Source organism: Oratosquilla oratoria, chromosome 7, assembly GCF_046742065.1.
Source record: "Oratosquilla oratoria isolate Oo_2021 chromosome 7, ASM4674206v1, whole genome shotgun sequence".
Classification (NCBI taxonomy): Eukaryota; Metazoa; Arthropoda; class Malacostraca; order Stomatopoda; family Squillidae; genus Oratosquilla; species Oratosquilla oratoria.
Genome location: NC_134783.1, coordinates 24,946,169 through 24,974,081, shown reverse-complemented (window position 1 = coordinate 24,974,081; position 27,913 = coordinate 24,946,169). Strand labels below are relative to the sequence as shown.

Here is a 27,913-nt window from a genome sequence, read left to right as displayed (position 1 = left end):
CTGCAACTACCTTTCCCTCCCTATCCTCCTTCACATTTAGCAACTCCCTAAAATACTCTGCCCATCTTTCTCTTACTGCTGTCTCTTCCATTATCATCTCTCCATCTGCACCTTTTACCTTTTCTTCTCAACTTGATTTGCCTCCCCTTCCTCTCTTAGTTTTCTTCTAGAACCTCTTTTTTATTACTTTCAAAAAAATTTCATACTCTACCCCATTATGTTAAAAAAGACTGGCTGCCTCAAACAAATATGGTTCCATGTAGAGCTTTGATTGATTTATGAAATTTTTTGCTTGAAGGCCAAGCGCTGGAGCCGGTAGGCCATTCAGCACATGTAGAGCTTCGAATATATTGAAAGAACCTTTAGTTGAGAGAGATAAGATCATTTTCCCTCCTTTGCACATCAAACTCGGATTGATCAATCAATTTGTCAAAGCCACTGACAAAAAAGGGAAGTGCTCCAAGTATATTTGCAGTGTGTTCCCAAACTTGACAAGTGAAAAATTTAAATCAGGGATATTTAATGGACCATAGATCCGCAAGCTGATGAAAGACACAAATTTTGTGAAAACTATGAGCAAAAAAGAAGCATCAGCTTAGCTAGCCTTTGTAGCAGTAGTACAAAATTTCCTCAGGAAACACAAAAATGAAAACTCTAAAGACATTGTGACCAACTTGATATTATCCTTTACAGATATTGGTGCAAATACAAGCACCAAAATCCATTTTCTTTTTAGTCATCTTAATCATTTTTCACTTTTGTCTTTAGGATGTGTACCCGTGGGGCTACAGGGAGAAGGATGCCTAGTCCCTCTCCCCGTCCCTTTCTTCTCGCCTCTTACGGTGAGTAAATTTTGACGCAGCCCGAAGGGATTTCTCCCAGTCCTCTCCTTATATGCAAAGGGGGACGGAGAGGGGGGGTCGCCGATTAAATGAAGCGGCCTTGCTGTGGATGTACTGTGTCTTGCGACACTGCTTCTGACCCAGGGCGGTGGGCAGGGTTCAGGGATGACCCGTCATCCAGGAGGTGCTCAGATGAGAGGAAGGGTGGGAGGGGTGTGGAGTGTATTTAGGGATGAAATGGGTGGGAGTGTTTTTATGCCTTTCCCTTTGTGGCTACCTCCCTTGGAAGGGGGAAAAAGCCTTGGTATATGTATGTATGTATGTAATCATTTTTCTGAAAATCTTGAAGATGTCAGTGATGAACAAAGTGAATGATTCCATCAGGACATCAAGGAGATGGAAACTCAGTACCAAGGGCATTGGGATGCTGTGATGATGGCAGACAATTGGTGTTCAAAACAAGACGATCCTTCTGCTCACCATTCGCGGTGCTCAAAAAGCGTAAATTTGTTCTTTGAATTTTCTTTCAAAAAACTTTACCAAGGGGAATTTCTAATTCAGAATTTTGATTTGTTATTTGCTGTTTTGTATTATGCTCTCTTTATGGCTTAATAATATTTACCTCTTGTATGAATAAAATACTTTGTTGTAGAAAGTCCTGTTTAGTTCTACAAAAAGTCACTAATTTCAACTCCTGTTCACTGTTGGAAATATTATACGAAATTGTAGCGTCTAATGGAGCCAAAATGGAGATAAGGATAGCCAGAAAACTAGACCTGATAGAGGAAAACTGAAGTTATTTTTTAATTTGGCCGACAAAATCACTTAAGAATTCACTGAAATATTCCAGACACCAGAGAGAATCAAATCTTTTGTTGCTCAGTGTATAATTCAATACTAATCAACGAGTTAGTGAAACCTGAAGTTGATTCAGATGTATATCATGAGGAGCTACTATAAGGGGGCTAGGACTGTGCCCCTTACAGAGGACTTTGTAGAGTGGAATTTAATTAGCCATGCCATTGGTCCAACTCGTTGGTGGCAGTGTTTGAACCACCACTGCCTAAACTTCCATTGCAACTCAGCCACCAAGCATCCAAGTGTATTAGATAAAGAAGGTATGGTACAATAATTATTACTTCAGGTGGGTGGGGGATAGGGGGTGTTGGGGAGTGGTCATATGTGAAAGATATTTTGACACAGCCCGATGGAACTTCTCCCCATCTTCTATGTTACTGTGTGAAGGGGGATCACCAATTAAATGAAGCTGCTCTGCTGCGGATGTGCTGTGTCTTGCTGCTTTGCTTCCGACCCAGGGCAATGGGCGAGATGCAGGGATGACACGCCATCCAGGAAGAGCCAAGATGAGAGGGAAGGAGGGAAGGGTGGTGAATGGGGGTGTAATGGGTGGAGATGAAATGAATGGGAGTGGAATTATGCCTTTTGACTTTGGCTACCTCCCTTGTAAGGGGGAAAAAAGCCCTTGGTATATGTATGTACTTCAGATCTCCATGACATGACAAGTAGTCATGAAAATCTTAAGTAAAAATAACTGTACCTACCACATCTTCATTTAATACATTTCTTTATTGATAAGCATAAAATACATGCTAGTATACAACTTTATTATAAAGAAGTCACATCCATCAAAACAATCACAATACACAATTTTACATCTGTTCTCATTACAAAAATACAACTTTCTTTTTAATGTTTTCTCTTTTTACAAAACAAAAAAGAAAAATCATCTATTTTACTTCAACTATTGACACAAAGTAAAATCTTTTCAAAGGCATGAACTTGAATAGTCACCAAGTTCCAACATTCGATTCTGATATACATTTAACCTGACCAAACCAAATTTCCTTAATTCTTCAAGGTTAATACCCTCCTCAATTAATATCTATAATATCAGTAGAATAACAATAGGTTGGAGATGAGATGGTGCAGCAAATGAGTTTAAGATGTATACACACAAAAATTCATATTAAAATAATATATTGCAAATTCTACTTCAATCTTAAGTTACAGAGAAAATAAAAACTATTATATACATAGTTCAATGAAATTCTCTTCTCGATCATTATCTACACCCTATACCACTAAAAAATAATACTACAATACTTTGAATACACACACTTTTTTTTTCTTCTTTTTTTTGTCTTACACCATCCACCTATAAGTTACTACATACTCTCAAATCATACGAAATTATCACTGACCAACAAACCATATGAGAGATAATCCTGGATACTCCAACCCTTACAAAGGGTGGGATGTTTCACATAATTTGTTCCATATGTCTGACAATTTTACTTGACAGAAGAATGAACCCCCAACATGTTCCATTTCATTCATATCCTTGAGTCTCGTGTTCATCCGTCAATTGAATAAAATGGTCAGACAATACAAAAAATAAATAAAATAATAATAATAATATTTCAAAATTTTGCTTAATAGAATAACAACAATAATAAATAAAAAAAATAATCCAACAAGTAAGCTATAGTATTCATGAGGATGTGCCAGATCCATTCATAAGCTGCACATTAAGAAAAATATTCCTGCCATCAAGCACAACACAGAAATCAAATGGGTGTTTACTTACACAGAAGTACTTAACTGGTTTAAATAGTGCATAACAAGACTGAGCAAAAGATTAAATCTAAGAAGTAAAATTTTGTTTGTACATTCAATAAATGTTAAACAAGTTTTAATTGTATATGAAATGGGTGTATTGTTTTCACTCGGCCATCCCCTTGGTATTATTCAATAGAGATGGAAGAAGCATCAACAATTTTATCAAAGTTAAAGGTATAAGAAAATGACACAGCCCAAAAGTATTTTTTCTTGACTATTCTGTATATTTATTGAGTGAGTGAGGTGTTATAAAATAGTGGTGGTGATGAACCAGCTTCCAGCTTTGGCTGTTGTCTTGGAGTGGGGGGGGGGGGATTTAGGGAGTGGTTATGTGTGAATGATATTTTGATGCAGCCTGGAGGGATTTCTCCCCATCTGCTATTTTTCTGCATGAGGGGGCGGAATGGGGGGGATTGCCGATTAAGTGAAGCAACCTTGCTGTGGATGTACTGTGTCTTATTGCATTGTGTCTGACCCAGGGCAGTGGGCAGGAGACAGAGATGACCAGTCATCCATGAGGAGCTAAGATAAGAGGGAGGAAATGGGGGGTGGAGTGGAGTGGAATGGGGGGGAGTAGCTACGTGCCTTTGACTTGGTTACCTCCCTTATAAAGGAGTTATGGGTTTTTGGCTACCCCCCTTGTAAGGGGGAAAAAGCCTTGGTATATGTATGTATGTATGTATGTATGAATAGTGGTAGGGATAAACCAGCTTTGGCGGTTGACCACACTGTGGGGGAGCTGCCTTGCTACATTGCCTCTGACAACTGCAGTGGGCAGGATATAGGGATGACCCATCATCCATAAGGAACTAAGATGGACAGGAAAAAAAAAATGGTGGGGATAGATGAGTGACTTTCAAACATCATAAACAAATCCAAAATGACTTATACAAGGAAGATACATAATTAAAAATTTCTTTGGTGACCACAAAAGCCTTTAAGAAGGACAAGGTCTTCCTAGGTCACAAAAGGTCTTATGAGACACAACAAGGCAGATCACACCTAGTCTATAGGAGGGGGATGGGGTCAAACAAGGTTCTCACGGTTCTTCAGATGGGGAGGGGGGGGGAACAGTCCTTCTGCTAAATGACAACCCTGGGAGAAGCATTACGTAAGTGTTACGTTGTGTACTGTATGTGTGTGTTACATAATGTATTCCTGTTCCTCCAAGTGATATAGCAACAAGCTACCATTATTCAAATACAAATAAATAGTACAACCACACTAAAACTACAGAATCTTCAAGTTGGTACATAATTTCCAGGAAATGTTAAAACATCTAACCAAATCTGACCCAATAGTTAGCATCCTTTACGATTTACTACACATTACAGAGGCATTCTTACTTACAACTGCTAGTGATTCATAAACTTCTTAGCACATTTATAGTTTGGAACGATTTCATTTTGTTCTTCAGAGACAAATTGCTGACACAATTACAAAGTAGACATGGAGATTTCAAAACTTGACACTCTTTAGACATTTGTCTTCTTTCTGTCTTTTTAACGTGTTTTTTTCGTCCATGTTCAAGAGGAGTCATCTTGCTTATTGAAAAAGTGGTACGCTGAGGAGAAGTCCTTTTCAGCGTACCCATTTGCACACATGGTACGGTAAATCTACAACAAGAAATATTGTCAATTAAAATGAGTTAAACCTTTTGTTAATACTTATACAGTAAGTCCTCATTAAACAGTACACATGCGTTCCTGAAAACCTTACCGCAAATTGAAATTACCGTATACCGAACCCATTATAACATGTAATAATAGAATATGGCAGACATACCTTCTCCCTACTCTTTCCTCTTCAAAACACGAGCAGATACAGTATCTGTGAATTTTTCTTACCGTAAATAGAATCAAGGGTAGTAATTACCAAATACCATAACTGTGAATTTACCAGATAAAGAAATACTGTATAAGGAGGACTCACTGTATTGTTAATATCTTTAAGGTTAGTAATATTTCTTTGGAAACCTTACTTTCTAATAGTTACTCATAAAATACTTATTAACATAGCTACTAATCTAGAAATGAAAAGAAATATAAACTACTGATTAACATAGCTGCTGATCCAGAAATGATTATAAAACATTTACATATCAGAAAGTGAAGAGAAAATACTTATTAAATTCTAGTCCTTCCACAAGACTTGCCTGCCAAAACAGCCTTTAGAAAGCCTCTACTTATGATAACTTTACAAGTCATCAACCTTTACAACTAAATTCAAGTGTATTAAAAATAAACATGTGTACACTAATCAACCCGCCACTCTACCCTCTTCTGCGAAATATCCCCAGCCCTAAGGACCAATTCAATCAATCCACTGCCCCTGGTCTTTCTAGCAGAACACCCATAGCCTCCAGGAATCCAACAAACTGCCTCTAGGTCAGTGGTTCCCAAACTGGGGGCAAATTTTGGGGGGTTAATGGAGGGGTGACATTAAAAAATCAAGAAAACATTGCAGTTAGGATTAATGTTAACTTAGTACATATAGTTTTAAAGATTAAAAAAAAAAGGGGGAACCACTGCTCTTGGTGGAACCACAAGTCACATGGAGAGATGGTGTGTTGTTGGCTGGGGATTGCTAATGTGAGGCACTGTAGCATGAGGTGTCCAATGTCTTATGTGTCATGGTTGCATCTGGGGTAGTTTGAATCTGTGGCTAGGTCTATTCCACTGATGCCATTTTATGGGAATTTTCCACAAAATTGTGGAAAAGTTTAAACTGCTTACCATTATTTTTGTGTAGATTTTGAAGAATTATATGTTGCAATGACCTTATTTGTGTATATAATGATTCCTTCTTTTTGTGTGAAAAAAAAAATGTAGAAATCCAGATTTCCTTGTGGAAAAAAACTCACTCGTTTGTTGGAACTGGCACAGATCATGTATCAACACTAGTCTATTCTGTGTTGGTACTGTCTTATTGATGAACAGTGAGGATTTGGTGAGGATTTTGGTTTCTGTGAGTTCAGGAGGTACCAAGATAAGAGGGAGGGAAGAGGATAGAGGGGAGTGGAGTATGTAGGGGATGGAATGGGTGGGAGTGGTTTCTATGCCTTTTTCTTTTGGCTACCTCCTGTGTAAGGAGGAAAAAAGCCTTTGGTATATGTATGTATGTATGTATGTACGCATGTATGTATGTGTGCGGGTGTTCTTGTTTTGGAGAATCCTAAATATATATTCAGTTTTGAGGCCTCTTCATATAGATCCCATTTCTTTATCTACTTGTAATAAGTAAATATTTACTTAAATATAATAATAACTGTAGCTTCTTTCACTGACCGGAAACCTGCAGCCTCAATAGCAGTGAGCAAGTCATAACTGAGAGATCTTTAGTAAGTCTAGAGACAAGAGTGCCAGCCTCTCTCAGGTTGGGATGTGCCAATTAATCTGCCTCTGCAAGAATCGGCACCTATTTGGCAAATCAGCATCGACAAGAATCTGCACTTTTTGGGCAAATCTGCATTTTTTGAGAATCGGCAAAATTTTGCCAATGACGATGACAATTGTGAAAAAAAGCAGATTCTCACCAATACTGATTTACCAAAAAAGTGCCGATTCTTGCCAATGCCGATTAATCGGCACAACCCTACTCTCAGGTGCACTTCCTGATGAAGGTGAAGGTGTTTACAGAATTTGAAGTGTAGTGGGGAGATAACTCTAAGATTTACAAAGGAAGAGCATACTGACTGGAGACCTTTTGGTCCATATCTAGGTCATGCATGACCACCACAAGCAGGTACTCATTGTTAGTCCTTTGTCTGTACATGGACATTAGCAAATATAAACTTTCTAAGATGAAGTTCCCTTAACTGAACATAAAATGAGTGGCAAGAGCCACAATACATCATGTTTGTCTTTTTTTACAAAGGATTACAAAGGAAGAGCATACCAACAGGAAACCTTTTGGATGCGTTATGTCTTGCAACACTCTTTCTGACCCAGGGCAGTGGACATGATACAGGGATGACACGTCATCCAGGAGGTGCCAAGATACGAGGGAGGGTAGAGGGTGGAGGGGAGTGGAGTGTATTGGGGATGGAATGGGTGGGAATGGTTTTTTATACCTTTGTTTTTTTGGCTACCTCCCTTGTAAGGGGGAAAAAAGCCTTTGGTATATGTATAACTGTACCTCCCTTTTTTAGACACTGCACAACACCCTTCCAACTCAGGTGTCCTACCTGTTCTCATCATCTAATAACTATTTTCATCTCATCTTTCCTTATTTCTCCTCCATTTTCCTCATTCATCACTGTCATTTTCTTAGTGCTTCCCAATGCAACTACCTTTCCCTCCTTATCCTCCTTCACATTTAGCAACTCCCTAAAATACTCTGCCCATCTTCCTCTTACTGCCATCTCTTCCACTATCATCATTCCATCTGCACCTCTTACATTTTCTTCTCTACTTGATTAGCTTCCTCTTCCTCTCCTAATTTCCTTCCAAAACATTTTTACATTACTTTCAAAATTTTCTGTCATATTCTTACCCCATTTCACATCTGCTCTCCTTTTAATTCCCTTTATCTTATACTTTACTTTTTCTTTTCTTTGTACCTCTCATCCTATTTTTCAACTAATCTGTGAATGCTCATATCTTCTCTTCCTACAACCTTCTTTGCTTCATCATCCCACCACTCTCTACCCTTCTTTCTATTTCCTCCCATCCTCCTTGTTCCACACACCAACTTTGCACACCTTGTGACTCTCTCCATGTTCCATCCCAATTCCACCTCCTGTCCTAGTTCTACTCTATCCTTCACTCCCTCCCACTCTTCTCTCAGCTTCTTGTACTCCTTTTTTTTTCTCATTTAAACAATTTACCCTAAGCACCTCCCTACTTTCTGTCCTCTTCCTCTTTCTCCATCTATCCTCCTCTCTCAACTTACCTTCCATCAAAAAATTATCTGATATTCCACCACTCTCTCCCCTTACAACATATACATCAACTCTTCCTACTTTTTTCCTGGTTACCACTATGTAGTCCATTTAAGCCATATCTACTATCCTTACATCCACCACCCTCTCCCATGTGTACTTAAGCTTGACTTTCTTCCTAAACACTGTATTTAATATCAACAACTCTCTAGACATCTCCACCATCAACTCTCCACTACAATTTTTTCCTGGAACTCCACACCTTCCAACCACTCTATTGGTTCATTTCCTACCTTAGCATTAAAATCTCCCAATACCACTACAATGCCATTTCTCCCTGAACCCTCTATGCACTCGTTTAAATCTATCTAGAAAGCCTCCCTTTCCTCTACACTTTTCTCACTATCAGGCCCATATCCACTTACAAAAACCCATATCTCCCTTCCCAGTTTTACATTCATCCACATTAACCTTGAAGAAACCTCTTTCCACTCCACATGTTTACCTATCCCTTCACTTACTAGTATAGCCATCCCTTCTCTCCCTTGTCCTGTCTTCACTCCTGACACCCTCCCAACTACACTACCAAACTCAAACTTGCCCTTCCCTTTCAACTTAGTTTCACTCAATACCATCACATCCATCTTTCTTCTCACAAACATACTGCCTGTCTCTTCCCTTTTACTCTCATCTGTACCACATCCACACACATTAAATGACCCACACCTTAAGGTTCTAGTTGAAAAAATCTTCCCAGACCCTCTTATGCCTTTGCTTTTTTCAGGAATGTCTCCTTTGGGTCTACAGAGAGTAGGATGCCTAGTCTTATCCCCGTCCCATTTTTGTTGCATTTTACAACTCAAGTGGGAACATTGTGTGTCATTATTCTTTCTCTCCTACCACAGGGTTCGGTGAAAAAGGAAATTAATATTCACAGAAGTGGTACAGGACAGCATAAAGGAAGGACAGATGCAGCATGATAAAGTATCATTTCTCTATGAATAGATTTCCTCTATCACAGACAAAATGTGTGGCTCTGGTCCATAGGGGTGCCCAACATAGACCCTAAAATATCAGCTCCATGCTACTGAGCAGCATTTAACCCCATAATAACATGCGGCCAATACCCCAGCTGCATGCTACTGAGCAGCTTTTCACCCCACAATAACGTACAGCCAATACAAAAAAAAAAAAAAAAAAAGCATCATCATGTTACCTGAAGAGCCAGGCCTCCAAGAGGTGTTGGAATCACAGTGTTAGTAGCTGCAGCTTGGGCTAAACCAAGATCTTTCATCATTAATGCTGAGCCAAAGCCTCCCTGAAAAATGAAAGTGACTAATGTAGAGTGGGATTAATCCAAAACTTAAAATGGGCAGTCTTACATATCATCCTAAACTCATTCATGAACAAATAAAATCAAATTTTAATTCTGAATATTCACAATTTCACATTACAATACTAAAAATTTTTCTCTTCACTACATATTCGTAAATTCACAACAGCCTTACCTGGTAGTCATTTGAGGATGGAACATTCTCAAAAACACCTGGAACTGGATTGTATGTGTCAATTGACCAGCAGCGACCTGTGCTTGTGCTTAGAATGCTGGTGAGCAGCTTGGGATCAAGACCAAGTCTGAAAGTTAAAAGAACACGTAAAAAAGAACTGTTCTGTCATCTTCCCGAAATTATTTTTTCAATACTTGTTTTGATATAAAAAGAACACAAAAAAAAAATGTTCTATCATCTTCCCCAAATTCTTTTTTCAACATCTGTTCTGTTCTCCCTGTCTGGGGTTTTGGCTGCATGTTATGGTGGAGTTAAAAGTTGCTCAGTAGCATGCAGTTGATACTTTAGTGTCTATGTGGGGTGCCCCTATAGACCAGAGCCACACATCATTTTGCTTGTGATAGAGGAAATCTCTATTCATAGAGAAATGACGCTACTTTATTATGTTGCAACTGTCCCTCCGTTATGCTGTCCCCCCACTCTCAATACTGTCCTGTACCACTTCTCTGAATATTCACCTCCTTTTTCAGTGAACACTGTGGTAGGGGAGAAAGAATAATGCCAAGGACTAGGCAACCTACTCTTTGTAGCCCCAAAGGAGACATTCTTAAGAAAAGCAAAGGCTTAAGAGGGTCTGGGAAGAGTTTTCCAACTAGAACCTTAAGGTTTGGGTCTTTTAATGTATGCAGATGTGGTACAGATGAGAGTTAAAGGGAAGAGATTGGCAGTATGTTTGTGAGAAGATGGATGTGTTGGCCTTGAGTGAAACTAAGTTGAAAGGGAGGGGCAAGTTTGTGTTTGGGAGTGTAGTTGGGAGGGTATCAGGAGTGAAGAGAGGACAAGGGAGAGAAGGGGTGGCTATACTAGTAAGTGTGTAGTGGAGAAAGATTTTTTCAAGGTTAACATGAATGAAGGTGAAACTGGGAAGGGATATGTGGGCCTTTGTAAGTGCATATGGGCCTGGTAGTGAGAAGAGTGTAGAGGTAAGGGAGGCTTTTTAGGAATTTAAATGAGTGCATAGCAGGTCTAGGGAAAAATATCAATGTAGTGGTATTGGGAGATTTCAATGCTAGGGTAGGAGACAAACCAATAAATGGAGTGGTTGGAAAGTGTGAAGTTCCAGGAAAAAATCATAGTAGAGATGATGGTGATGTGTCTAGAAGAGGCTTGATGATAGCAAGTACAGTGTTTAGGAAGAAAGTCAAGCATAAATACACATGGGAAAGGGTGGTGGATGGAAGGGTGGTAGATAGGGATTTAATGGACTATATAGTAATAACCAGGAGAAGCATGGGAAGACTTTTGGAGGTATATGTTCTAAGGGGAGAGTGGAGGAATATCAGATCATTTTTTTTGATAGAAGGCAAGTTGAGAGTGGAGGATAGATGGAGAAAGAGGAAAACGATAGAAGATAGGAAGGTGGTAAGTACACTCCTTAAATGAGAAATAAATGGAGTACAAGAAGAAGCTGAGAAAAGAGTGGGAGTGAAGGAGGGTAGAACCAGGAGTGGAGGATAAATGAGGATGTTTCAAGGAGGAAGTCAAAATAAGTGCAAAGATGGTGTGTGGAACAAGGAGAATGGGAGGAAATCGAAGGGTAGCGAGTGGTGGGATGATGAAGCAAAGAAGGTTGTAGAAGTGAAGAAATGAGCATTCATAGAGTGGATGCAAAATAGGACAAGAGAATCATATGAGTAGTACAAAGAAAAGAGAAGTAAAGCATACTCGTAAGATAAAGGAGGCAAAGAGGAGAGCATATGTTAAATGTGTTAGGAGTATGAAAAAAATGTTAAAAGTAATAAAAAGATGTTTTGGAAGGATATTAAAGGAGGAAGGGGAGGTGAATCAAGTGGAGATGAAAATGTAAAAGATGCAGATGGTGCAATGATAATGAGACGGCCATAGGAGGAAGATGGACAGAGTATTTTAGGGAGTTGCTATTAAGAGGATAGGGAGGGAAAGGTAGTTGCAGTGGGAAGCACAAAGAAAATGACAGTGATGAATGAGGAAAATGGAGGAGAAATAAGAAAAGATGAGATGAAACCAGTTATTAAAATGATGAGAACAGGTAAGACACCTGGGTTAGATGGGTGTCATGCAGTGTGTCTAAAAATGGGAGGTATAGTAATGGTGGACTGGCTGGTGAGGTTGTTTAATATTTGTTTAAAAGAGGGTAGAGTGCCAGAGGATTGGAGGAATGCCTGTATAGTTCTGCTTTACAAGGGAAATGGGGACAAATGTGAGTGTAGTAGTTTCAGAGGGATTAGTTTGTTGAGTGTAGTTGGGAGGGTTTATGTGAGGGTTTTCATTGAGAGGATTAGGAGAGGAACAGAGGGAGTAATTGGTGAGGAACAGTGTTGTTTAGGACATGTAGGGGTTGCATGGATCAAATTTTTGTGGTAAGGCAGATATATGAAAAAGCTTTAGGAAAATGTAAGGATGTTTTTTGGGCCTTTATGGACCTGGAAAAGGGTTATGACAGGGTGGACAGGAAGGCACTGTTGGAGGTACTGCAGATATATGGGATAGGAGGAAAGCTGTTAAGAGTAGTTGAGAGTTTTTACGAGAGTAATAGAGCCTGTGTTAGAATTAGATATGGAGATAGTGAGTGGTTTAGTGGTTTGTGGTAAAGGTGGAGCTTTCCAAGGGATGTGTTATGTTGCCTTGGCTGTTCAATTTATATATGGATAGGGTGGTGCAAGAGGTAAATGCAAGGATAATGGGCCAGGGATTGGAGAACATTAAAGAAAATGGAGAAAAGTGGGAGATAAGTCGGTTGTTGTTTGCTGACGACACTGTGCTTGTAGCAGGATCAGAGGAGGGATTACGGAAGTTAGTGATGGAGTTTGGGAAGGTGTGGAAAAGAAGGAAGTTGAAGATAAATGTGGGTAAAAGTAAGGTGATGAGATGTACAAAGGAGAGAGAATGGCAGCAAATTGGGAGTATTCAGGGAGAGAGACTGGAGGAAGTGGATAGTTTTAGATACTTGGGTGTGAATGTGGTGGGAGAGTGGAGGTGAAATGTACATTGAGAGAAGCAAGTAAATGCCTTGGGGGACTAAAAAGTGTAACGAGATATAGACATTTGGGAATGGATGCCAAGAGGAGATTGTATGAAAGGGTTATTGTACCAACAGCACTGTATGGGGCAGAAACATCGAAAATAAGAGAGGAAGAGTTTAAATGTGTTTGAGATGAAAGGCCTGAGAAGTATGGTAGGGGTTACTAGGCTGGATAAAGTGAGAAATGGGAAGGTGAAGAGAGGACGAGAAGAAGAGTTTAAATGTGTTTATGATTAAATGCCTGAGAAGTATTGTAGGGGTTAGTAGGTTGGATAGAATGAGAAATGAGGTGGTGAGGAGGAGAGCTGGGGTGGAAAGGGAGTTGGGAGATAGGGTTGATGAAAGAGTATCAGGATGGTTTGGACACATGGAAAGAATGAGTGATGAAAGATTAATAAGTGAGGAAGACGGAGGTGGAGGGAGTGAACATGAGGGGCGACCAAGGATGAGATGGATGGATGGGGTAAAAGGGGCATTGGGAATGAGGGAAACATCTATTAAGGAAGGGAGAAGACACAAGACAGGGGTGAGTGGAGAATTGCTGTGTATGGATGTGATGCAAGGATTCTGTATATTTCTGTGTCTTTACAAAGATTACAAAGGCGGAGCATGCCGACAGGAGACCTTTTGATCCATATCTAGGTCTGATGCGAAAAAAAAATCATACTAATAAAATAATAAATAAAAACTATAATAATGTATGAAAGGTATGGAAGGCAGATGTGGAGGGAGTGAACATGAGGGGACGCCCTAGGATGAGGTGGATGGATGGGGTGAAGGGGGCTTTGGGGAAGAGGGGAATGTCTGTTGAGGAAGGAAGGGAGAGGACGGAAGACAGAGGTGAGTGGAGAATGGTTGTATATGGATGATGTTGTGATTGCATGAGGAGGAATGGGCGGGGGGGTGGGGTGGGGTAGTATGTGTGAGTAAATTTTGACGCAGCCCGAAGGGATTTCTCCCAGTCCTCTCCTTATATGCAAGGGGGGACGGAGAGGGGGGGTCGCCGATTAAATGAAGCGGCCTTGCTGTGGATGTGCTGTGTCTTGCGACACTGCTTCTGACCCAGGGCGGTGGGCAGGGTGCAGGGATGACCCGTCATCCAGGAGGTGCTCAGATGAGAGGGAGGGTGGGAGGGGTGTGGAGTGTATTTAGGGATGAAATGGGTGGGAGTGTTTTTATGCCTTTCCCTTTTTGGCTACCTCCCTTGGAAGGGGGAAAAAGCCTTGGTATATGTATGTATGTATGTATAATAATGTAAATAACAAATAAAATACATAAATAAATGCATAGGTATAGTTAAATAATAAACAAACAGGTAAATAGTAAATGATAATAAATTGACATATAACTAATAATAAATGAAAATCAGACAGATAAATGATAACAAAACAAAAACAAATAATATAAGATAAATTATAATCATTACAGCATCTTACTTAGGTATTTATCTAAATGATTCTTAAAGCTTCAAACTGAACTACATTGCACTACCTGTGCAGGAAGTTTATTCCATTCATTAACTACACGGTTGGCAAAGTTGTTTCTACCTACTTCCAAATTGAATCTAATTCCAGACAGTTTGAGACCATTGTTTCTTGTCTGATTCTCATTCAATGTGAAAATTTTGTCACTTTTGATGTCAATTCCCTTTAAAATCTTAAAGACCTGTATCAAGTCACCTCTGAGTCTACGCTTTTTTAGGGAAAACAGATTCATGTGTTTTAATCGATTTTCATATGATTTATTTTTTATATTTGGAATCAGTTTTGTGCCTCGCCGTTGTACTTTTTCCAGTCTGTCAATGTCTTTAATGAGATTCGGTGACCGTACGGAAACAGCATATTCCAAATGTGGACGAACTAACGATTTATATAGCTTGTTAATGAGTGATGGACTTTTGAAATCAAAAGATCGCGCAATCAGTCCCAGAATCTTATTTGCTTTCTCAGAGGCTGAAATACACTGCTTGGATGATTTGAGGTCGTTACTGATAATTATGCCGAGATCTTTTTCACTATCCACTTTTATTAACGAATTTCCAAATAACTTGTAATCGTACTTACTGTTGTTTTTACCTATGTGCATTACCTTGCATTTACTTGTGTTCAATTTCATTAGCCACTTTTCAGACCATTGCTGTAATTTATCTAAATCTTCTTGAATATCTAATTGGTTTGAGTGATTATTTGCCACTCCACACAGTTTTGTATCATCAGCAAATTTGGAAACAGTAGATTTTAGTCCATGGTCTATATCATTTATATATACTATGAATAGAAGTGGCCCAAGAACGGAACCCTGAGGAACTCCACTTGCAACACTTTTCCAGCCAGAAGTTTTTCCATTTAAAACAACTCTCTGTTTTTGACCATTCAACCAATTACTAGTCCTACTTAATAGGCTACCACTTATTCCATGCAAAGCTAATTTAGTAAGTAGTCTTTCGTGTGGGACGGTATCAAAAGCTTTTGCAAAGTCTAGATATACTAAATCTATATTGTTTCTTTTGTCATAATTCAAGATAACTGTGTTGTAGAATTCGAGTAAGTTAGTCACGCAAGAACGTTTCCGTCTGAAATCATGCTGGCTATCATTTATCAAACGGTTACTTTCTAAATGATGTTCGATAGCATCTCTGATGATAGTTTCCATTATTTTTCCTACGATTGAAGTCAAACTTATAGGCCTATAGTTATTTGGTTGCTTTTTGTCACCTTTTTTGAATATGGGAGTAACTTTAGCTAGCTTCCCTCTTGGGACATCTCCGGATATGATGGATTTCTTGAAAATAATTTCTAATGGAACAACAATCTCATTTTTCATTTCCTTTAAGATTCTTGGATGCCAACCGTCAGGCCCTGGTGTTTTATTAACTTTTGAGTTTGTCTATACACCTTTTAATTTTTTCTTTTGTTATATTTACCGTAGTGAGTAAGTTTACCCCAGACTTTTCACAGGTTTCAGTTTGGAATTCACTACAGTGCTTCTGACCCAGGGCAGTGGGCGAGATACAGGGATGACCTGTCATCCATGATGAGCTAAGGTGAGAGAGGGGGAGTGGGTAGTGGATGGGATTGGAATGGATGGGAGTAGGTAGCCTTTGACTTAGCTGCCTCCCTTATATGGGGGGAAAAAGTTCTCAGTATATAGACAGAAACAGAATAGTATATTTCTCCCAATTTCATTCCTGTTCTGTTTCTCTAACCCACAATATTTCATAGCTCAAATGTGTGACACTTACTTGATACCAAGATTCATGGTTTCAGCAGCACCAATCATAGAAATTCCCAGGAGCATGTTGTTGCATATTTTGACTGCTTGTCCACTGCCCACCTCACCACAGTACACGATGTTCTTACCCATACACGACAAAAGGGCCTTGGCAGCTTCAAACTCTTTTTCCTCACCTCCCACCATAAATGTTAGAGTTCCTCCTTTTGCTGCATTCACTCCTATAAAGATGATCTTGCATCAGTAATAAGGCTACCAAATGGCTATTGCACACTAACCCCTAAAATTTGTGCTAAATGGTTCCCACTACAAAGAAATTCCTGAAATGCATGGCCTTGCACAATTAACAAAAAGAACAATTATACAAGTAAGAAACTGCTTTTAATACATACATACATATACCAAGGCTTTTTCCCCCTTTCAAGGGAGGTAGCCAAAAAGAAAAAGGGATAAAATCATTCCTACCCATTCCATTCCTAAATACACTCCACTCCCCTCCACCCTCCCTCTTATCTTAGCACCTCCTGGCTATTACATACTAACCCCTAAAATTTGTGCTAAATGGCCCCCACTACAAAGAAGTTCCTGAAACGCATGGCCTTGCACAATTAACAAAAAGAATAATTGTAAGAAACAGCTTTTAATAATGATGAATAATCACCTATTTCACTGCTCATTCACTTATAAACTGGGTAAGTTTTACTCTATGAACATAGTTTTACAACATATCTATCGCTTAGAGCCTTAGACAATCCAGAGACTTCCCCATTTGAAAGAACTGTTATCTTGCTTCTATTCTTTCAAGCTACTATCATGATTTTTGTCAGCTGACAAAAGAAACTCATCACTATCTAATGGGTTATAGTCTGTCTTGATTAACCCATTTGAGAGTGCCAGCTTGATAATTTGGTTTAAAATATTAATGAAAATGGCAATTGCTGACAAGTCTATCGAAATAAACACAATGTGAGGATGGAACCTTTTTTGTTTTAACAATTCGCTTATTACAGCTTTTTCAAGTACAACTTAAAAAAGATGTATTAAAGCAAAACATCGTACTAATAAATCCTCCAACTTCACTTGTTTTAACATCACAAATTCCACCATTAGAAGGCTAGGGCAGTGCCCCTTTACAAAGGAACTTGTAGCATGAAATTTAACAAACTATGCCCTAGGTCCAATTCATTAGCAGCAAGGTTTGAACTGCCGCCATTTCAACCCCTGCCGCAAGCTGTGACTTTTTTACCCACTCAGCCAGCAAACATCCACCACATGATATTATTCCATCAAGGGAAAATCTCTCCCAACACAATGGGTCAAATGTTAGACTAGAACTGCTAAACACTAACCTCCAGACACAGGTGCATCCATAAATACTGCTCCCTTCTTCAGAGCTGTTGCAGCCATGTCTTTTGAAACATTCGGATCTATAGTGCTGCTGTCAACTAGTAAGGTTCCTGGCTGTACATTTCTGACAAAAGTGAAAACATGACATGAGAGAGTATATAAAAAAAAAAAAAATCAACATTTGACATTCAGAATTCCAGAATGCATTTATCAAACTTCCTAAAACTTACTCAAATATGCCCTTTTCGCCAGCATAACAGCTAATGACGTGTTGTGAATTGGGTAACATTGTAATGATTCGGTCAGCCTTGCTGGCAATTTCTGCTGGTGATGCTGCTTTCTCGGCCCCCACATTCTGAACTTGATTTACTGCTTCCTCATTCACATCATAAACAACCACTTTGTGACCCTTTAAAAAAAAAGGGAATTAAAATTACTAATGCTAAACTTGATATGTATAAATTGTAAAAATTATGGTCAAGTAAAATTCCTTTTATCCGACCTTCAAAAATCCGAATAGTCCAAACATCCAACTTTTTTCTTCAATATCCCAAGTCCAACAAAAGTTTAATTTGTCCAAACATCCAACTGTCAAGTGGTTGCTTAGTTATTGCTATCACTGTTACCAACTCATGGCACTCAGGTCAGCTGTTATTTCCGCAGGCTTTTCAGTGTCTTTTACAATTGGTCTTTGATAGTTATCTCTCCCCTACTCTCCTGTGCCGTTTATTATGCTTTATTGTACCATAAATAAGTGAAACTGTCTCAAACCAGTGATTTTTTCCCTTCACCTTTTAGTGTACGTCCAAACATCTGACTTCTCTAAACATCCAACCTAGGGTAGGTCCCACCAAGGTCGGATAAAAGGAATTTTACTGTATAAACTCTTACCCAGCAGTCATTCAGAATGTGATGAAAAATATTAGTTATTGATGTGATTTTTTTTCTATGAATATTGGAAATTCTGGTGGATCAATTAGTCAAATAAGATGAATCCCAAATTTACCTAGTTGTATTTACCTAGTTGTATTTTACGGGAAGAGAGCTATGCTCATAGTGACCCACTTTTGTATCTTTCAGCATCCAGTTTGACCTTAGATTCTTGTATAATTTTTGCACTCACTGTTTCTTCATTCAGTTTGTTCCAGATATCTATCACTCTGTGTGGGAAGCTTTTGTTTTTCAGATATCTTCTGTAGCTATCCTTTTTAAGTTTCTTTTCATGCGCTCTGGTTTTTCTTCTATCCCACTTTAATAGGTCATTTCTATCAAGACTTCCATCCCTTTCATAATTCTGTATATGGTTACCAGGTCTCCTCTTTCTCTTCTTTGTTCCAGGGTTGGTAGTTCAAGTTTGTCCAATCTTTGTTCATATGTCAATTTGGAGTGTTGGTGCCATCTTTGTTGCTGCTCTTTGAATTCTTTCTTAATTCTTTATGTTCTTTTTAGTACTAGGTGTCCATAGTGTTGCAGCGTACTCCAATTTTGGTCTTATCAATGTAACTAATATTTTCTTTACCATTTCTTCATCCACATAGTCAAAGGCCACTTTCATTGATCTTAATAAATTGAAAGTTTCTCCTAATTTGTTGATATGTATGAAGGAGTTATTGTGCTGACAGCACTGTATGGGGCAGAAACTTGGAAAATAACAGAGGAAGAGAGGAAGAGTTTAAATGCATTTAAGATGAAATGCCCGAGAAGTATGGTGGGGGTTACTAGGTTGGAGCTAGATAGAGTGAGAAATGGGGAGGTGAGGAGGAGAGTGGGGATGGAAAGGGAGTTGGGAGATAGGGTTGATGAAAGTATTGGGATGGTTTAGACACTTGGAAAGAATGAATGAAGAAAGATTAGTAAAAGAGGTGTGGAAGGCAGAGGTGGAGGGAGTGAATATGAAGGGATGACCAAGGATGAGATAGATGGATGGGATAAAAGGGGCATTGGAAAAGAGGGCAATGTTGGTTGAGGAAGGGAGAAGACTGAAGATAGGGGTGAGTGGAGAATGGTTTGTGTATGGATGATACTGTGATGCATGGGAGTGGGTGGGGGGTGGGGGGAGAGGGAATATGTGTGTGAATATTTTGACACATCCGAAAGGGATTTCTCCTGGTTTACTCTTTTTTCTGCATGAGGGGACAGAGAGGGGGAGTCACCGATTAAAGGAAGTGACCTTGCTGTGGATGTGCTGTGTCTTGCTACACTGCTTCTGACCCAGGGCATTGGGCGAGATGCAGGGATGACCTGTAATCCAAGTTGAGCCAAGAAAAGAGGGAGGGAGGGGTGGTGAATGGGAGTGGAGTATGTGGGGATGAAATATGTGGGAGTGAATTTATGCCTTTGACTTTGGCTATCTCCCTTGTAAGGGGGAAAAAGCCGTTGGTATATGTATGACCTCCAGTTGCAATTTTCATATTTTCCATACTAATAACACATTAGCTCTTCCATGTCATCGTTTGTAACAATGCGACAAATATGATTAAACATTATGTATTATTATGGAATAAATGGCTACTAGCAGCAATGTTATGCAGACAATCAGGCCCGACCATTACATACATACATATACCTAGGCTTTTTCCCCCTTACAAGGGAGGTAGCCAAAAAGGAAAAGGCATAAAATCATTCCCACCCATTCCATCCCTGAATACACTCCACACCCCTCCACCCTCTCTCTCATCTTAGCACCTCCCAGCCATTGCCACAGTAAAACTTTGGATTCACACTCAGAGAGACCCATGTTCAAGGCTACACAATGACCAGGCCCGATTATCTTATGTTTAATAGAAGTAATGATTATAAAATTTAATTTATACATTTTAACTAATTATCACCATGCATTTAATATAATAGCCAATTACCTTGTTAATCAGGTTGCTGGCCATCGGACCTCCCATGTTGCCCAAACCGATGATGCCCACCCGAGCCTGGGCATTAGCTACACTGCTGCTCACTGTGGTTCAATCACAAAGCATTAAGTATATAATTTACAAGACAAAACTATTTATTACCATGCAAACATAAATCCAACAGGCATAGTAAACTCTATTACTTCTTGTAACACAATACTTGCATACAAATGTTCACACACAATTATAAACAATTTAAAGCATTCATTTCAATCAATCATGCCTCAAGTTTTGCTGACTGGAAATCTGCAGTCTCACAGCAACTGGCAATGGTCTTCAGCTTTTCCAATAGTTCACTAGGGTCCAGCCTTATACTCTGAGGGCCCAATAGTCAAAAGCCCTACTTGTCAGAAGGCCCGCTAGTCAGAAAATCGGGAGGCTATACTGTAGCCAACAAAATTTTTGCTAAGGAAAAATTTCAGTCTTAGCCTTTGGAATATAGGAGAAAGGATAGTTGAACAAGCTGAAATTCCACACAAAAAATGGATAGTCTCTTACTTTATTGAACCACTTTCTATATATAAAATATTAGCTTATTGTATACCATGAATACCATATGAATTATAAAATATACTTCATATACATGTTCTTCATATACATATACTTCATATACTAGATAAAATATATAAAATATACTTCATAAAATAAACCTCACCTAAGCTAAAGTTCAGCAAATTACAGCAGTCTTTTTCATTTAAATTATACCATAACTAACTTTGACAAAAAAAATTCTGACTACTGGGCCTTCTGGCTAAAGGTCCTTCTGAGTATAGGATGGACCACATTCTCTATGGGAAGAAATATTGAACTGATGTCAACGTTGTAATTGTGTGGGACTATTTTTATGTCACTTGCTGAAAGTAGTAGAATAGGGAAAGGAGCTCATGGCTGTCAATTTTCCTTGTATTCAAAGGTGGAGAAACTACAGTCTTAAGACTGAGTGACCAGGAAGTTAACATATTTGAAGACAGGTGGCAGAGAGATGGTTTGGCAATCCTTCTTGCCAGGTCACCTCCTGCAGGTACCTGTTGTTGGTCCTCATAATCTAAACCCCAAGGAGCAATGACTGGTACCAACATATGATAATCCTCCAAGATATATAACAAAGCTGCCCATTTTCAAAGCCTGACAACCCCCTCACCTCCATCTGGCACTTGGTCCCCATCAACTATGTTTCTTTCATTATATGACACATGGGCATCTGACAACTGTTGACTTCTCCTCTCCCTGTCATTCTGAGCCAATGACACAGAAATGGTCCCACATTGATACTACACAGATGACAGTCTAAAATTTCTGTATTTTTTTGGAAGTGCGCACCTACGAGATATAGCAGTAGATAATTAAATATCAATTTTGTAAATTATAATACATACATACATACATATACCAAGGGCTTTTTACCCCTTACAAGGGAGGTAGCCAAAGTCAAAGGCATAAATCCACTCCAACCCATTTCTTCCCCACATACTCTCCCATTCACCCCCCCCTACCTCTTTTCTTGGCTCCTTCTGGATGATGGGTCATCCCTGCGTATCACCCACTGCCCTGGGTCAGAAGCAATGCAGTAAGACACAGTACATCCAGAGTAAGGCAGCTTCGTTTAATCAGCGACCACCACCCCCTGTCCGTCCCCTCATCCAGAAAATGAGAAGACGGGAAGAAATCCCTTTGGGTTGTGTCAAAATATCATTCACATATACTCTCTTAATCCCCCTTTCCCTTCCATGCATAACAGCATCATCCATACTCAATCATTCTCCATTCACCCCCATCTTCTATCTTCTCCCTTACTTCCTCAACAGACATTCCCCTCTTTTCCAATGTTCCTTTTACCCCATCCATCCACCTCATCCTTGGTCACTCCCTCATGTTCACTCTATCCACCTCTGCTTTCCACACTTCATTTACTTATCTTTCTTCACTCATTCTTTCCATGTATCCACACAATCCCATGTATCCAAACAATCCAGGCTCTACTACTCTCGTAAAAATTCTTGACTGCTCTTAACAGCTTTCCTCCTATCCCATACATCTGCAATACCTCCCACAGTGTCTTCCTGACTACCATCATACATCAATGTAATATATGTTTTTCTTGGTGGAAATCAATAACAAAAAAAAAAACTTGCTAAGAGCAATTAGACTACTGAACGGAGCTGCAATGATAGGTTAGAGACACCATATTGTCATTTGTCTAATCACATCAATGTCAGTTTGACGTCAACTTTGATGTTGTGTACCAGGTGTTCTCCCACCCCAAGTGACGTCACCTTACCTAATAGGGAAACAGTGAGGAAATAAGAAGCAAAGCTTCTTGTCCTGACTCCCACCTCTAGGACTTGTTAGCCAGTTATTGAATCAGTCTTACGTGTCTGTCATGGCGAGAAGTGATCCCTCGCTACTTCGTGGTTCAACTATCGTGGATTCACAACTTCGTGGATTTTTAAAATATATATATGGAAAATATATTGCGGAGTTTCTGGAAAATTATAGAAAAATTGCGATATATGAAGACCTAAAAATTTTCATTAAATCCATTGAAATATTAATATTATTTCCTAGTCTAAGAACAACAAAACAAGCGTAAAATAGTAAAAAAAAAATATATACAGGAGTATTTGAACTTGTAACTCACATGACAAAAAAAAAAAAACTAGAATGCGATACGCATACAGTACCTGCGTATCCTGTTGTTCAGAAAACGCAAAGTGTACCATCTCTGTGACAAAGTGCATTGTAAGACGGCCTGTGATTGGTGCAATGGAGAGAGATGACGAATCACAGCTTTCTGTATTGTAATCTGGCCTATGATTGGTGCTTTGACCGATGCTCAGATCTGCAGCATCTTCCCTTGTCTCTCTCTCACGCCATTTTGCTTCGAGCTTTCTCACCGAGCAGTTTATTGTACTACTTTATGCTGCACTGTGCGTGATTTTTTTTGTTTCCTTGTATTGAACTTTGCATTTTCATCCCCTGCAATGGCTCCCAACCATGCTGCTTCTTCCAAGGCTGGTACTGAGCCTAACTGCAAATGAAGAATGATGATGATCACTGAGAAGGTGAAACTTCTGGATATGTTGAAGGAAGGGAGAACTTTCACTGCCACAGCCCGCCATTTTAGTGTGAACTAGTCCACCATTCGCTACATCAAGAAGGACAAGACTAACATTAGGAAGACGGCTGCCATCAGCTTTAATAAGTCGGTGAAGAGAGTGGTTACGGCTTGTAATAAAATTATCATCCGTATGGACGCGATCATTGGAGGTGACGGATTTGCAGACATGACCGTGGGAGACATCGATGAGTTATTAGATTGCCACCCCCAGCCACTAACTGATACAGACCTCGAAGACTTGACAAAGTCGGCCAGCAAAGAAGAAAACCAGCACGAAATGGAAGAAGTTGTCAACCAAACTGGCTTGACTTTGGAACAGCTGGCCAAGCTCTGCAACCTGGCTAAAGAATTGAAAAAGGGGTCATAGGAATGGGACGACAACATGGTTCGTTCTGTGCAATTTTGCAACACAGTCGACGAAGTCATGAATCCCTACAATATGCTCTTTGAACGGAAAAAGAAGCAGCGGCAGCAACTTCCTATCACAATGTTTTTGAAGCCTCGCAAAAGAGAGCCAGATCCTGCTGCTCTACTACAGTTGCACCTTCGGAAGAAGTGGAAGAGGTGTCCCAGAAAAGGGCACCGCCGTCTGAAGAGACGTAAAATACAATCATTAGCTGCGCAGAAGTCATCATCAGCTTCATCATCATCATTTCAACTGCGCAGCAATTTCATCACCATCATCATTCAAGTTTTACTTCAACTTCTTTCGTGTTGAGTACAGTAACAATCTTCATTTTTTTTAATTATAAGTGTTATTGCTTAACAGTTGTCCTTGTTATTAATAGAGTACTGTAATGGATGGGTTGTTAACAATACAGGGAGGAAGTCCAAATACACATTAAATACTGTAAATATGGTGTCCCTACTTCGTGGAAATTCAGTTATCACAGCCGGTCTTGGAACCAATTTACCGCAATAAACAAGGGATTACTGTATTAGATCAGTCTCACACGTCTGTCATTGCACATTTTAAAAAAGTGCTACCGAGCCGAGATCTATGCTATTCTTCACGCTATGAAACTCCTCTACTCCCAACAGTCTGGTTGGATGCCAAAACCAGCCTTCAACATCCCTGATGATGACAACACTGATGACCTCTAGAGTTACAGGTAGTGCATGACTAAATGCAGGTTCAGTTAGGTTAGGTTAGGTTAAATGCATTTATCATTCTTCAATTTCTTCAACCTCCACATCTATCAAAACAAAGATAGTGCCTCAAGCTGTCGCCACAGCTCCTTTTATTAGTGTATCACTTTTAGCAACTTTCTTTTATTGATTTCCACCAAGAAAAACATACATTACATCAGGGGTTCCCAAAGTGGGTTCCGTGAAGCTAGGCCAGGGGTTTTGTAGGTCATAAGCTAAAGTTCACCAAACATGCAAAGTATAGTATGTTTAAGGAAATTATATTGTACAACCTACTATTTTGAGTAAAAAGTATGTTTATTTAAAACTAATTCATTTTTCAGTATAGTTTGTTTTAAGGAAATTATGTACAACTTACTATTTTGAGTATTAAGTATGTTTGTTTAAAATAAATTAATTTTTCAATATAGTATGTTTTATTTTGGGTTCCATTTTTTTTTCAAATAATGTCAAAGGGTTCCACAACAAAAAAAGTTTGGGAACCACTATTACATTGATGTATTATAATTTACAAAATTATTAAATTTTCTAATGCTATATCATGTAGGTGTGCACTTCTAAAAATTCACCATTCCCAAAGCCATCATGGGAGGTTCCAAGGCCTGTGGGCATGCAGGTTTTCCACTCTGTGAAATTTGAGGCAGCAACCGATTGATTATTAAACATGTACAGACACAAACAAGCAATTTCAAAATTAAACTGAATTTGACCTGTAGGTTTGAGTGCGATTATTACAATGCTGATACAGCACTAGTTTTCTTCACAAATCAATAATTTACCCACCCCCCAACTTCAGCAGTTCTATTCCTGTAGCCTTCAAACACATTTTTCACTTTTCTTTTTTACATTTGAAAGACCTTTTTTTTTTTATGGAAAGGGGTAAATTTTTAGTTGTGCACACCTATGCGATATAGCAATAGAAAATTATTAATTATGTAAATTATAAAAGATCAACATCATATCCTATGTTCTTGGCAGAAATCAATAATAAAAAAGTTGCTAAAACCTATTTACTAACAAATGAAGTCATGGCGGCTGAACAATATGCCGTGTTTATTTTGATAGATCCCGAGGTCAAAGAAATGAAAGGATGGTAAATTAGTTTATTCTAACCTAAACTAACCTACCTTACCTTACCTTATCTACCTAACCTATGTAACCTAACCTATATTTAGTAATTCGGTACCTCAAATTCTAAAGATCATCCTGGTCATCGTCATCATTGTCGTCACGGATGTTGACAACCTGATTACTATTATACCTCAGGAATTAACAGACGACGGCAGAACTCCGTGTTCACTCAAAGTCCAAGGAAGCCCTATTGTCTTTGTAAAAGTGCTTATCAACATCACTTGGAGTTGGAGAACACCCAATCCACAACATAAATGCTATAGTCTGATGATGACTGGACTGGCATGGCGTCCAGACCATATCCTAGCAGCTTCCTTCATTAGTAAATTTGCTTGTTGCAAGGACTTTTGTTTTTTATTTCCGCCAAGAAAATTGCATATTACGTTCATGTATTATAATTGACAAAATTTTATCCAATTTTCTATTACTATATTCATATTGCATAGGTGTGCACAACTAAAATAATGCCTGGAAAGGTTACATTATAATTATTAGGCAAGGTTAGATTAGTTTATATTAGGCTAGGAGCTATTAGACATGTAAGTTCCATGATAGCTTATAGATATCCATGTTTGAAAGATTCTAATGTTTTACCCAGAATGTGCAGATTGAGGTTAACATCATAAACACTAATTCAGTGACTAAAATCTAAATAGACTGGAAGGCTGGTGTGAAATTTCAGAAATTAAATAGCACCATAGCTTTTTAATTGAAGCAGTTAGGTATGAGAATTAATTTATTAAAAATAATAAATTTTCAAAATAAAAAATAACTGGGGAAATACAATCTGTGTGTACTTTAGTAACTGCACCTTTTACCTTTAATAAATTAATTTAATTCCTCCTCCCTTTAGATTTATTTCATTACAATAATTTTACAAGCAATTCAAACAACTGTCAACAAATGTACGGAATATTCAATATAGACTGAGTCAGAGGTAAAAATGTAAAAATGTACTCGGAATTACTCACAAAAGCCCAATATCATGTTTTAAGTCAATTAAAGGGCTTACAAGTTATGGAAATTGCGGTCCCTTGAAATTGATCAAAACTTAAATCTTTCGTTATAAAAAATGACAGCTTAATTTGAACGAGTAAATAAATTCTTTAATCTTTGGCTTGTTATAATTCATGTATATTGAGGTACAATAAAGGATATTAGATTAACTACTCTACAAAATGGGTGGAATGAAGTCTACACATCTAATAACCTTAATACTCCGGCTGAATATTTGTGCAGTATTCTAACTACTTCTACATGAGCAAACAATAATTCACACATAGAATTATATAACAAGTTGTGTAGATGGTTTTCATACCTGAAAAACATCGCTTCACCATAATACTACTTAGATTTTTTGAATATAGAAGACATGGTATTTTGATTAACGCCATATTTACTAATTCTGCTTGAACAGCTGGAGCAAGGGAGGGTCAACTTTGAAACGTGACGAAATTTTATCGTACAGTTTTAATAAACTGTCTTTATTACACTTAATCTTAGATTGCATTTATATTATATTGACTTTTAGGATTATACGGAATTAGAGTTGATTTCTATTGAATTATTTGAATAAGCACTGCTTGCAACAACGAAAATAATCACACAATACCAAACCCTCCAACGTTTATTTGACACACCTCAAACTTCTTTTTATTATTTATTTTACAGGGTCATTTAAACAATAAACATTTATTCATAGCAAACATAAAATGTACACGTGATCACACAAAAATAGATGTGGACGTGCAAGCAAGCACGTACAACCAAATCAGCAAAATATGAAACTGCGATTGCATAATCTGAGGCACCTGAATGTCCAAGGCCGGTGACTGGGAACGCTCTCCGTCAGTCTGGTTCGCTCGCTTGATGTGTAAACATGCTATAGTATTAAGATACTAATTTCATTCGTTTAAGTGGAAATATGTACGGACTTGAATGATCAGGTATTCATGCAATGAGATCATATTGTTTTTATTAGAATTAATGTCACGTACTTAATTTCACAACCAACCAGTAATTAGCAGTTCAAACACGTAGAGCCAAGATGACTTTTTCTTATTTTTAGTAAACCTTTACCACCCTAAACTGACCAAAA

General features: G+C 38.6%; 1 protein-coding gene across 3 annotated transcripts; it reads right to left on the bottom strand.

Annotated features, from left to right (window-relative positions):
- Positions 1–2,450: 2,450 nt before the first annotated feature.
- LOC143027007 (3-hydroxyisobutyrate dehydrogenase, mitochondrial) lies at positions 2,451–27,293 on the bottom strand. 3 transcript variants are annotated; one of them, XM_076187830.1, is made up of 8 exons: positions 27,134–27,292; positions 20,370–20,461; positions 17,742–17,920; positions 17,514–17,635; positions 16,175–16,385; positions 9,873–9,999; positions 9,581–9,682; positions 2,451–5,098 (listed from the first exon to the last, which is right to left on the bottom strand). In XM_076187830.1, exons 1-8 carry the CDS (start codon positions 27,207–27,209, stop codon positions 5,009–5,011), a joined length of 999 nt encoding a protein of 332 aa, XP_076043945.1. In that variant the 5' UTR covers positions 27,210–27,292; the 3' UTR covers positions 2,451–5,008. The 3 variants fall into 3 exon arrangements, 2 of the variants coding, with proteins under 2 accessions (XP_076043945.1, XP_076043947.1); XM_076187832.1 differs by lacking the exon at positions 27,134–27,292 and adding an exon at positions 21,911–21,959; XR_012966553.1 differs by lacking the exon at positions 2,451–5,098 and adding an exon at positions 15,857–15,971 and having other exon boundaries at positions 27,134–27,293.
- Positions 27,294–27,913: the final 620 nt, after the last annotated feature.

What these genes read in the sequence shown, in the direction of transcription:
- LOC143027007 (XM_076187830.1), bottom strand. Translation starts at nt 27,209, where the DNA reads ATGGCGTTAATCAAAATACCATGTCTTCTATATTCAAAAAATCTAAGT. An exon ending in ACCATGAATCTTGGTATCAA is followed by an intron (nt 10,000 to 16,174) that starts GTAAGTGTCACA and finishes TTTAACTTTCAG; the next exon opens with ACTTGGTCTTGATCCCAAGC. An exon ending in TTGGAGGCCTGGCTCTTCAG is followed by an intron (nt 5,099 to 9,580) that starts GTAACATGATGA and finishes TTCTTGTTGTAG; the next exon opens with ATTTACCGTACCATGTGTGC.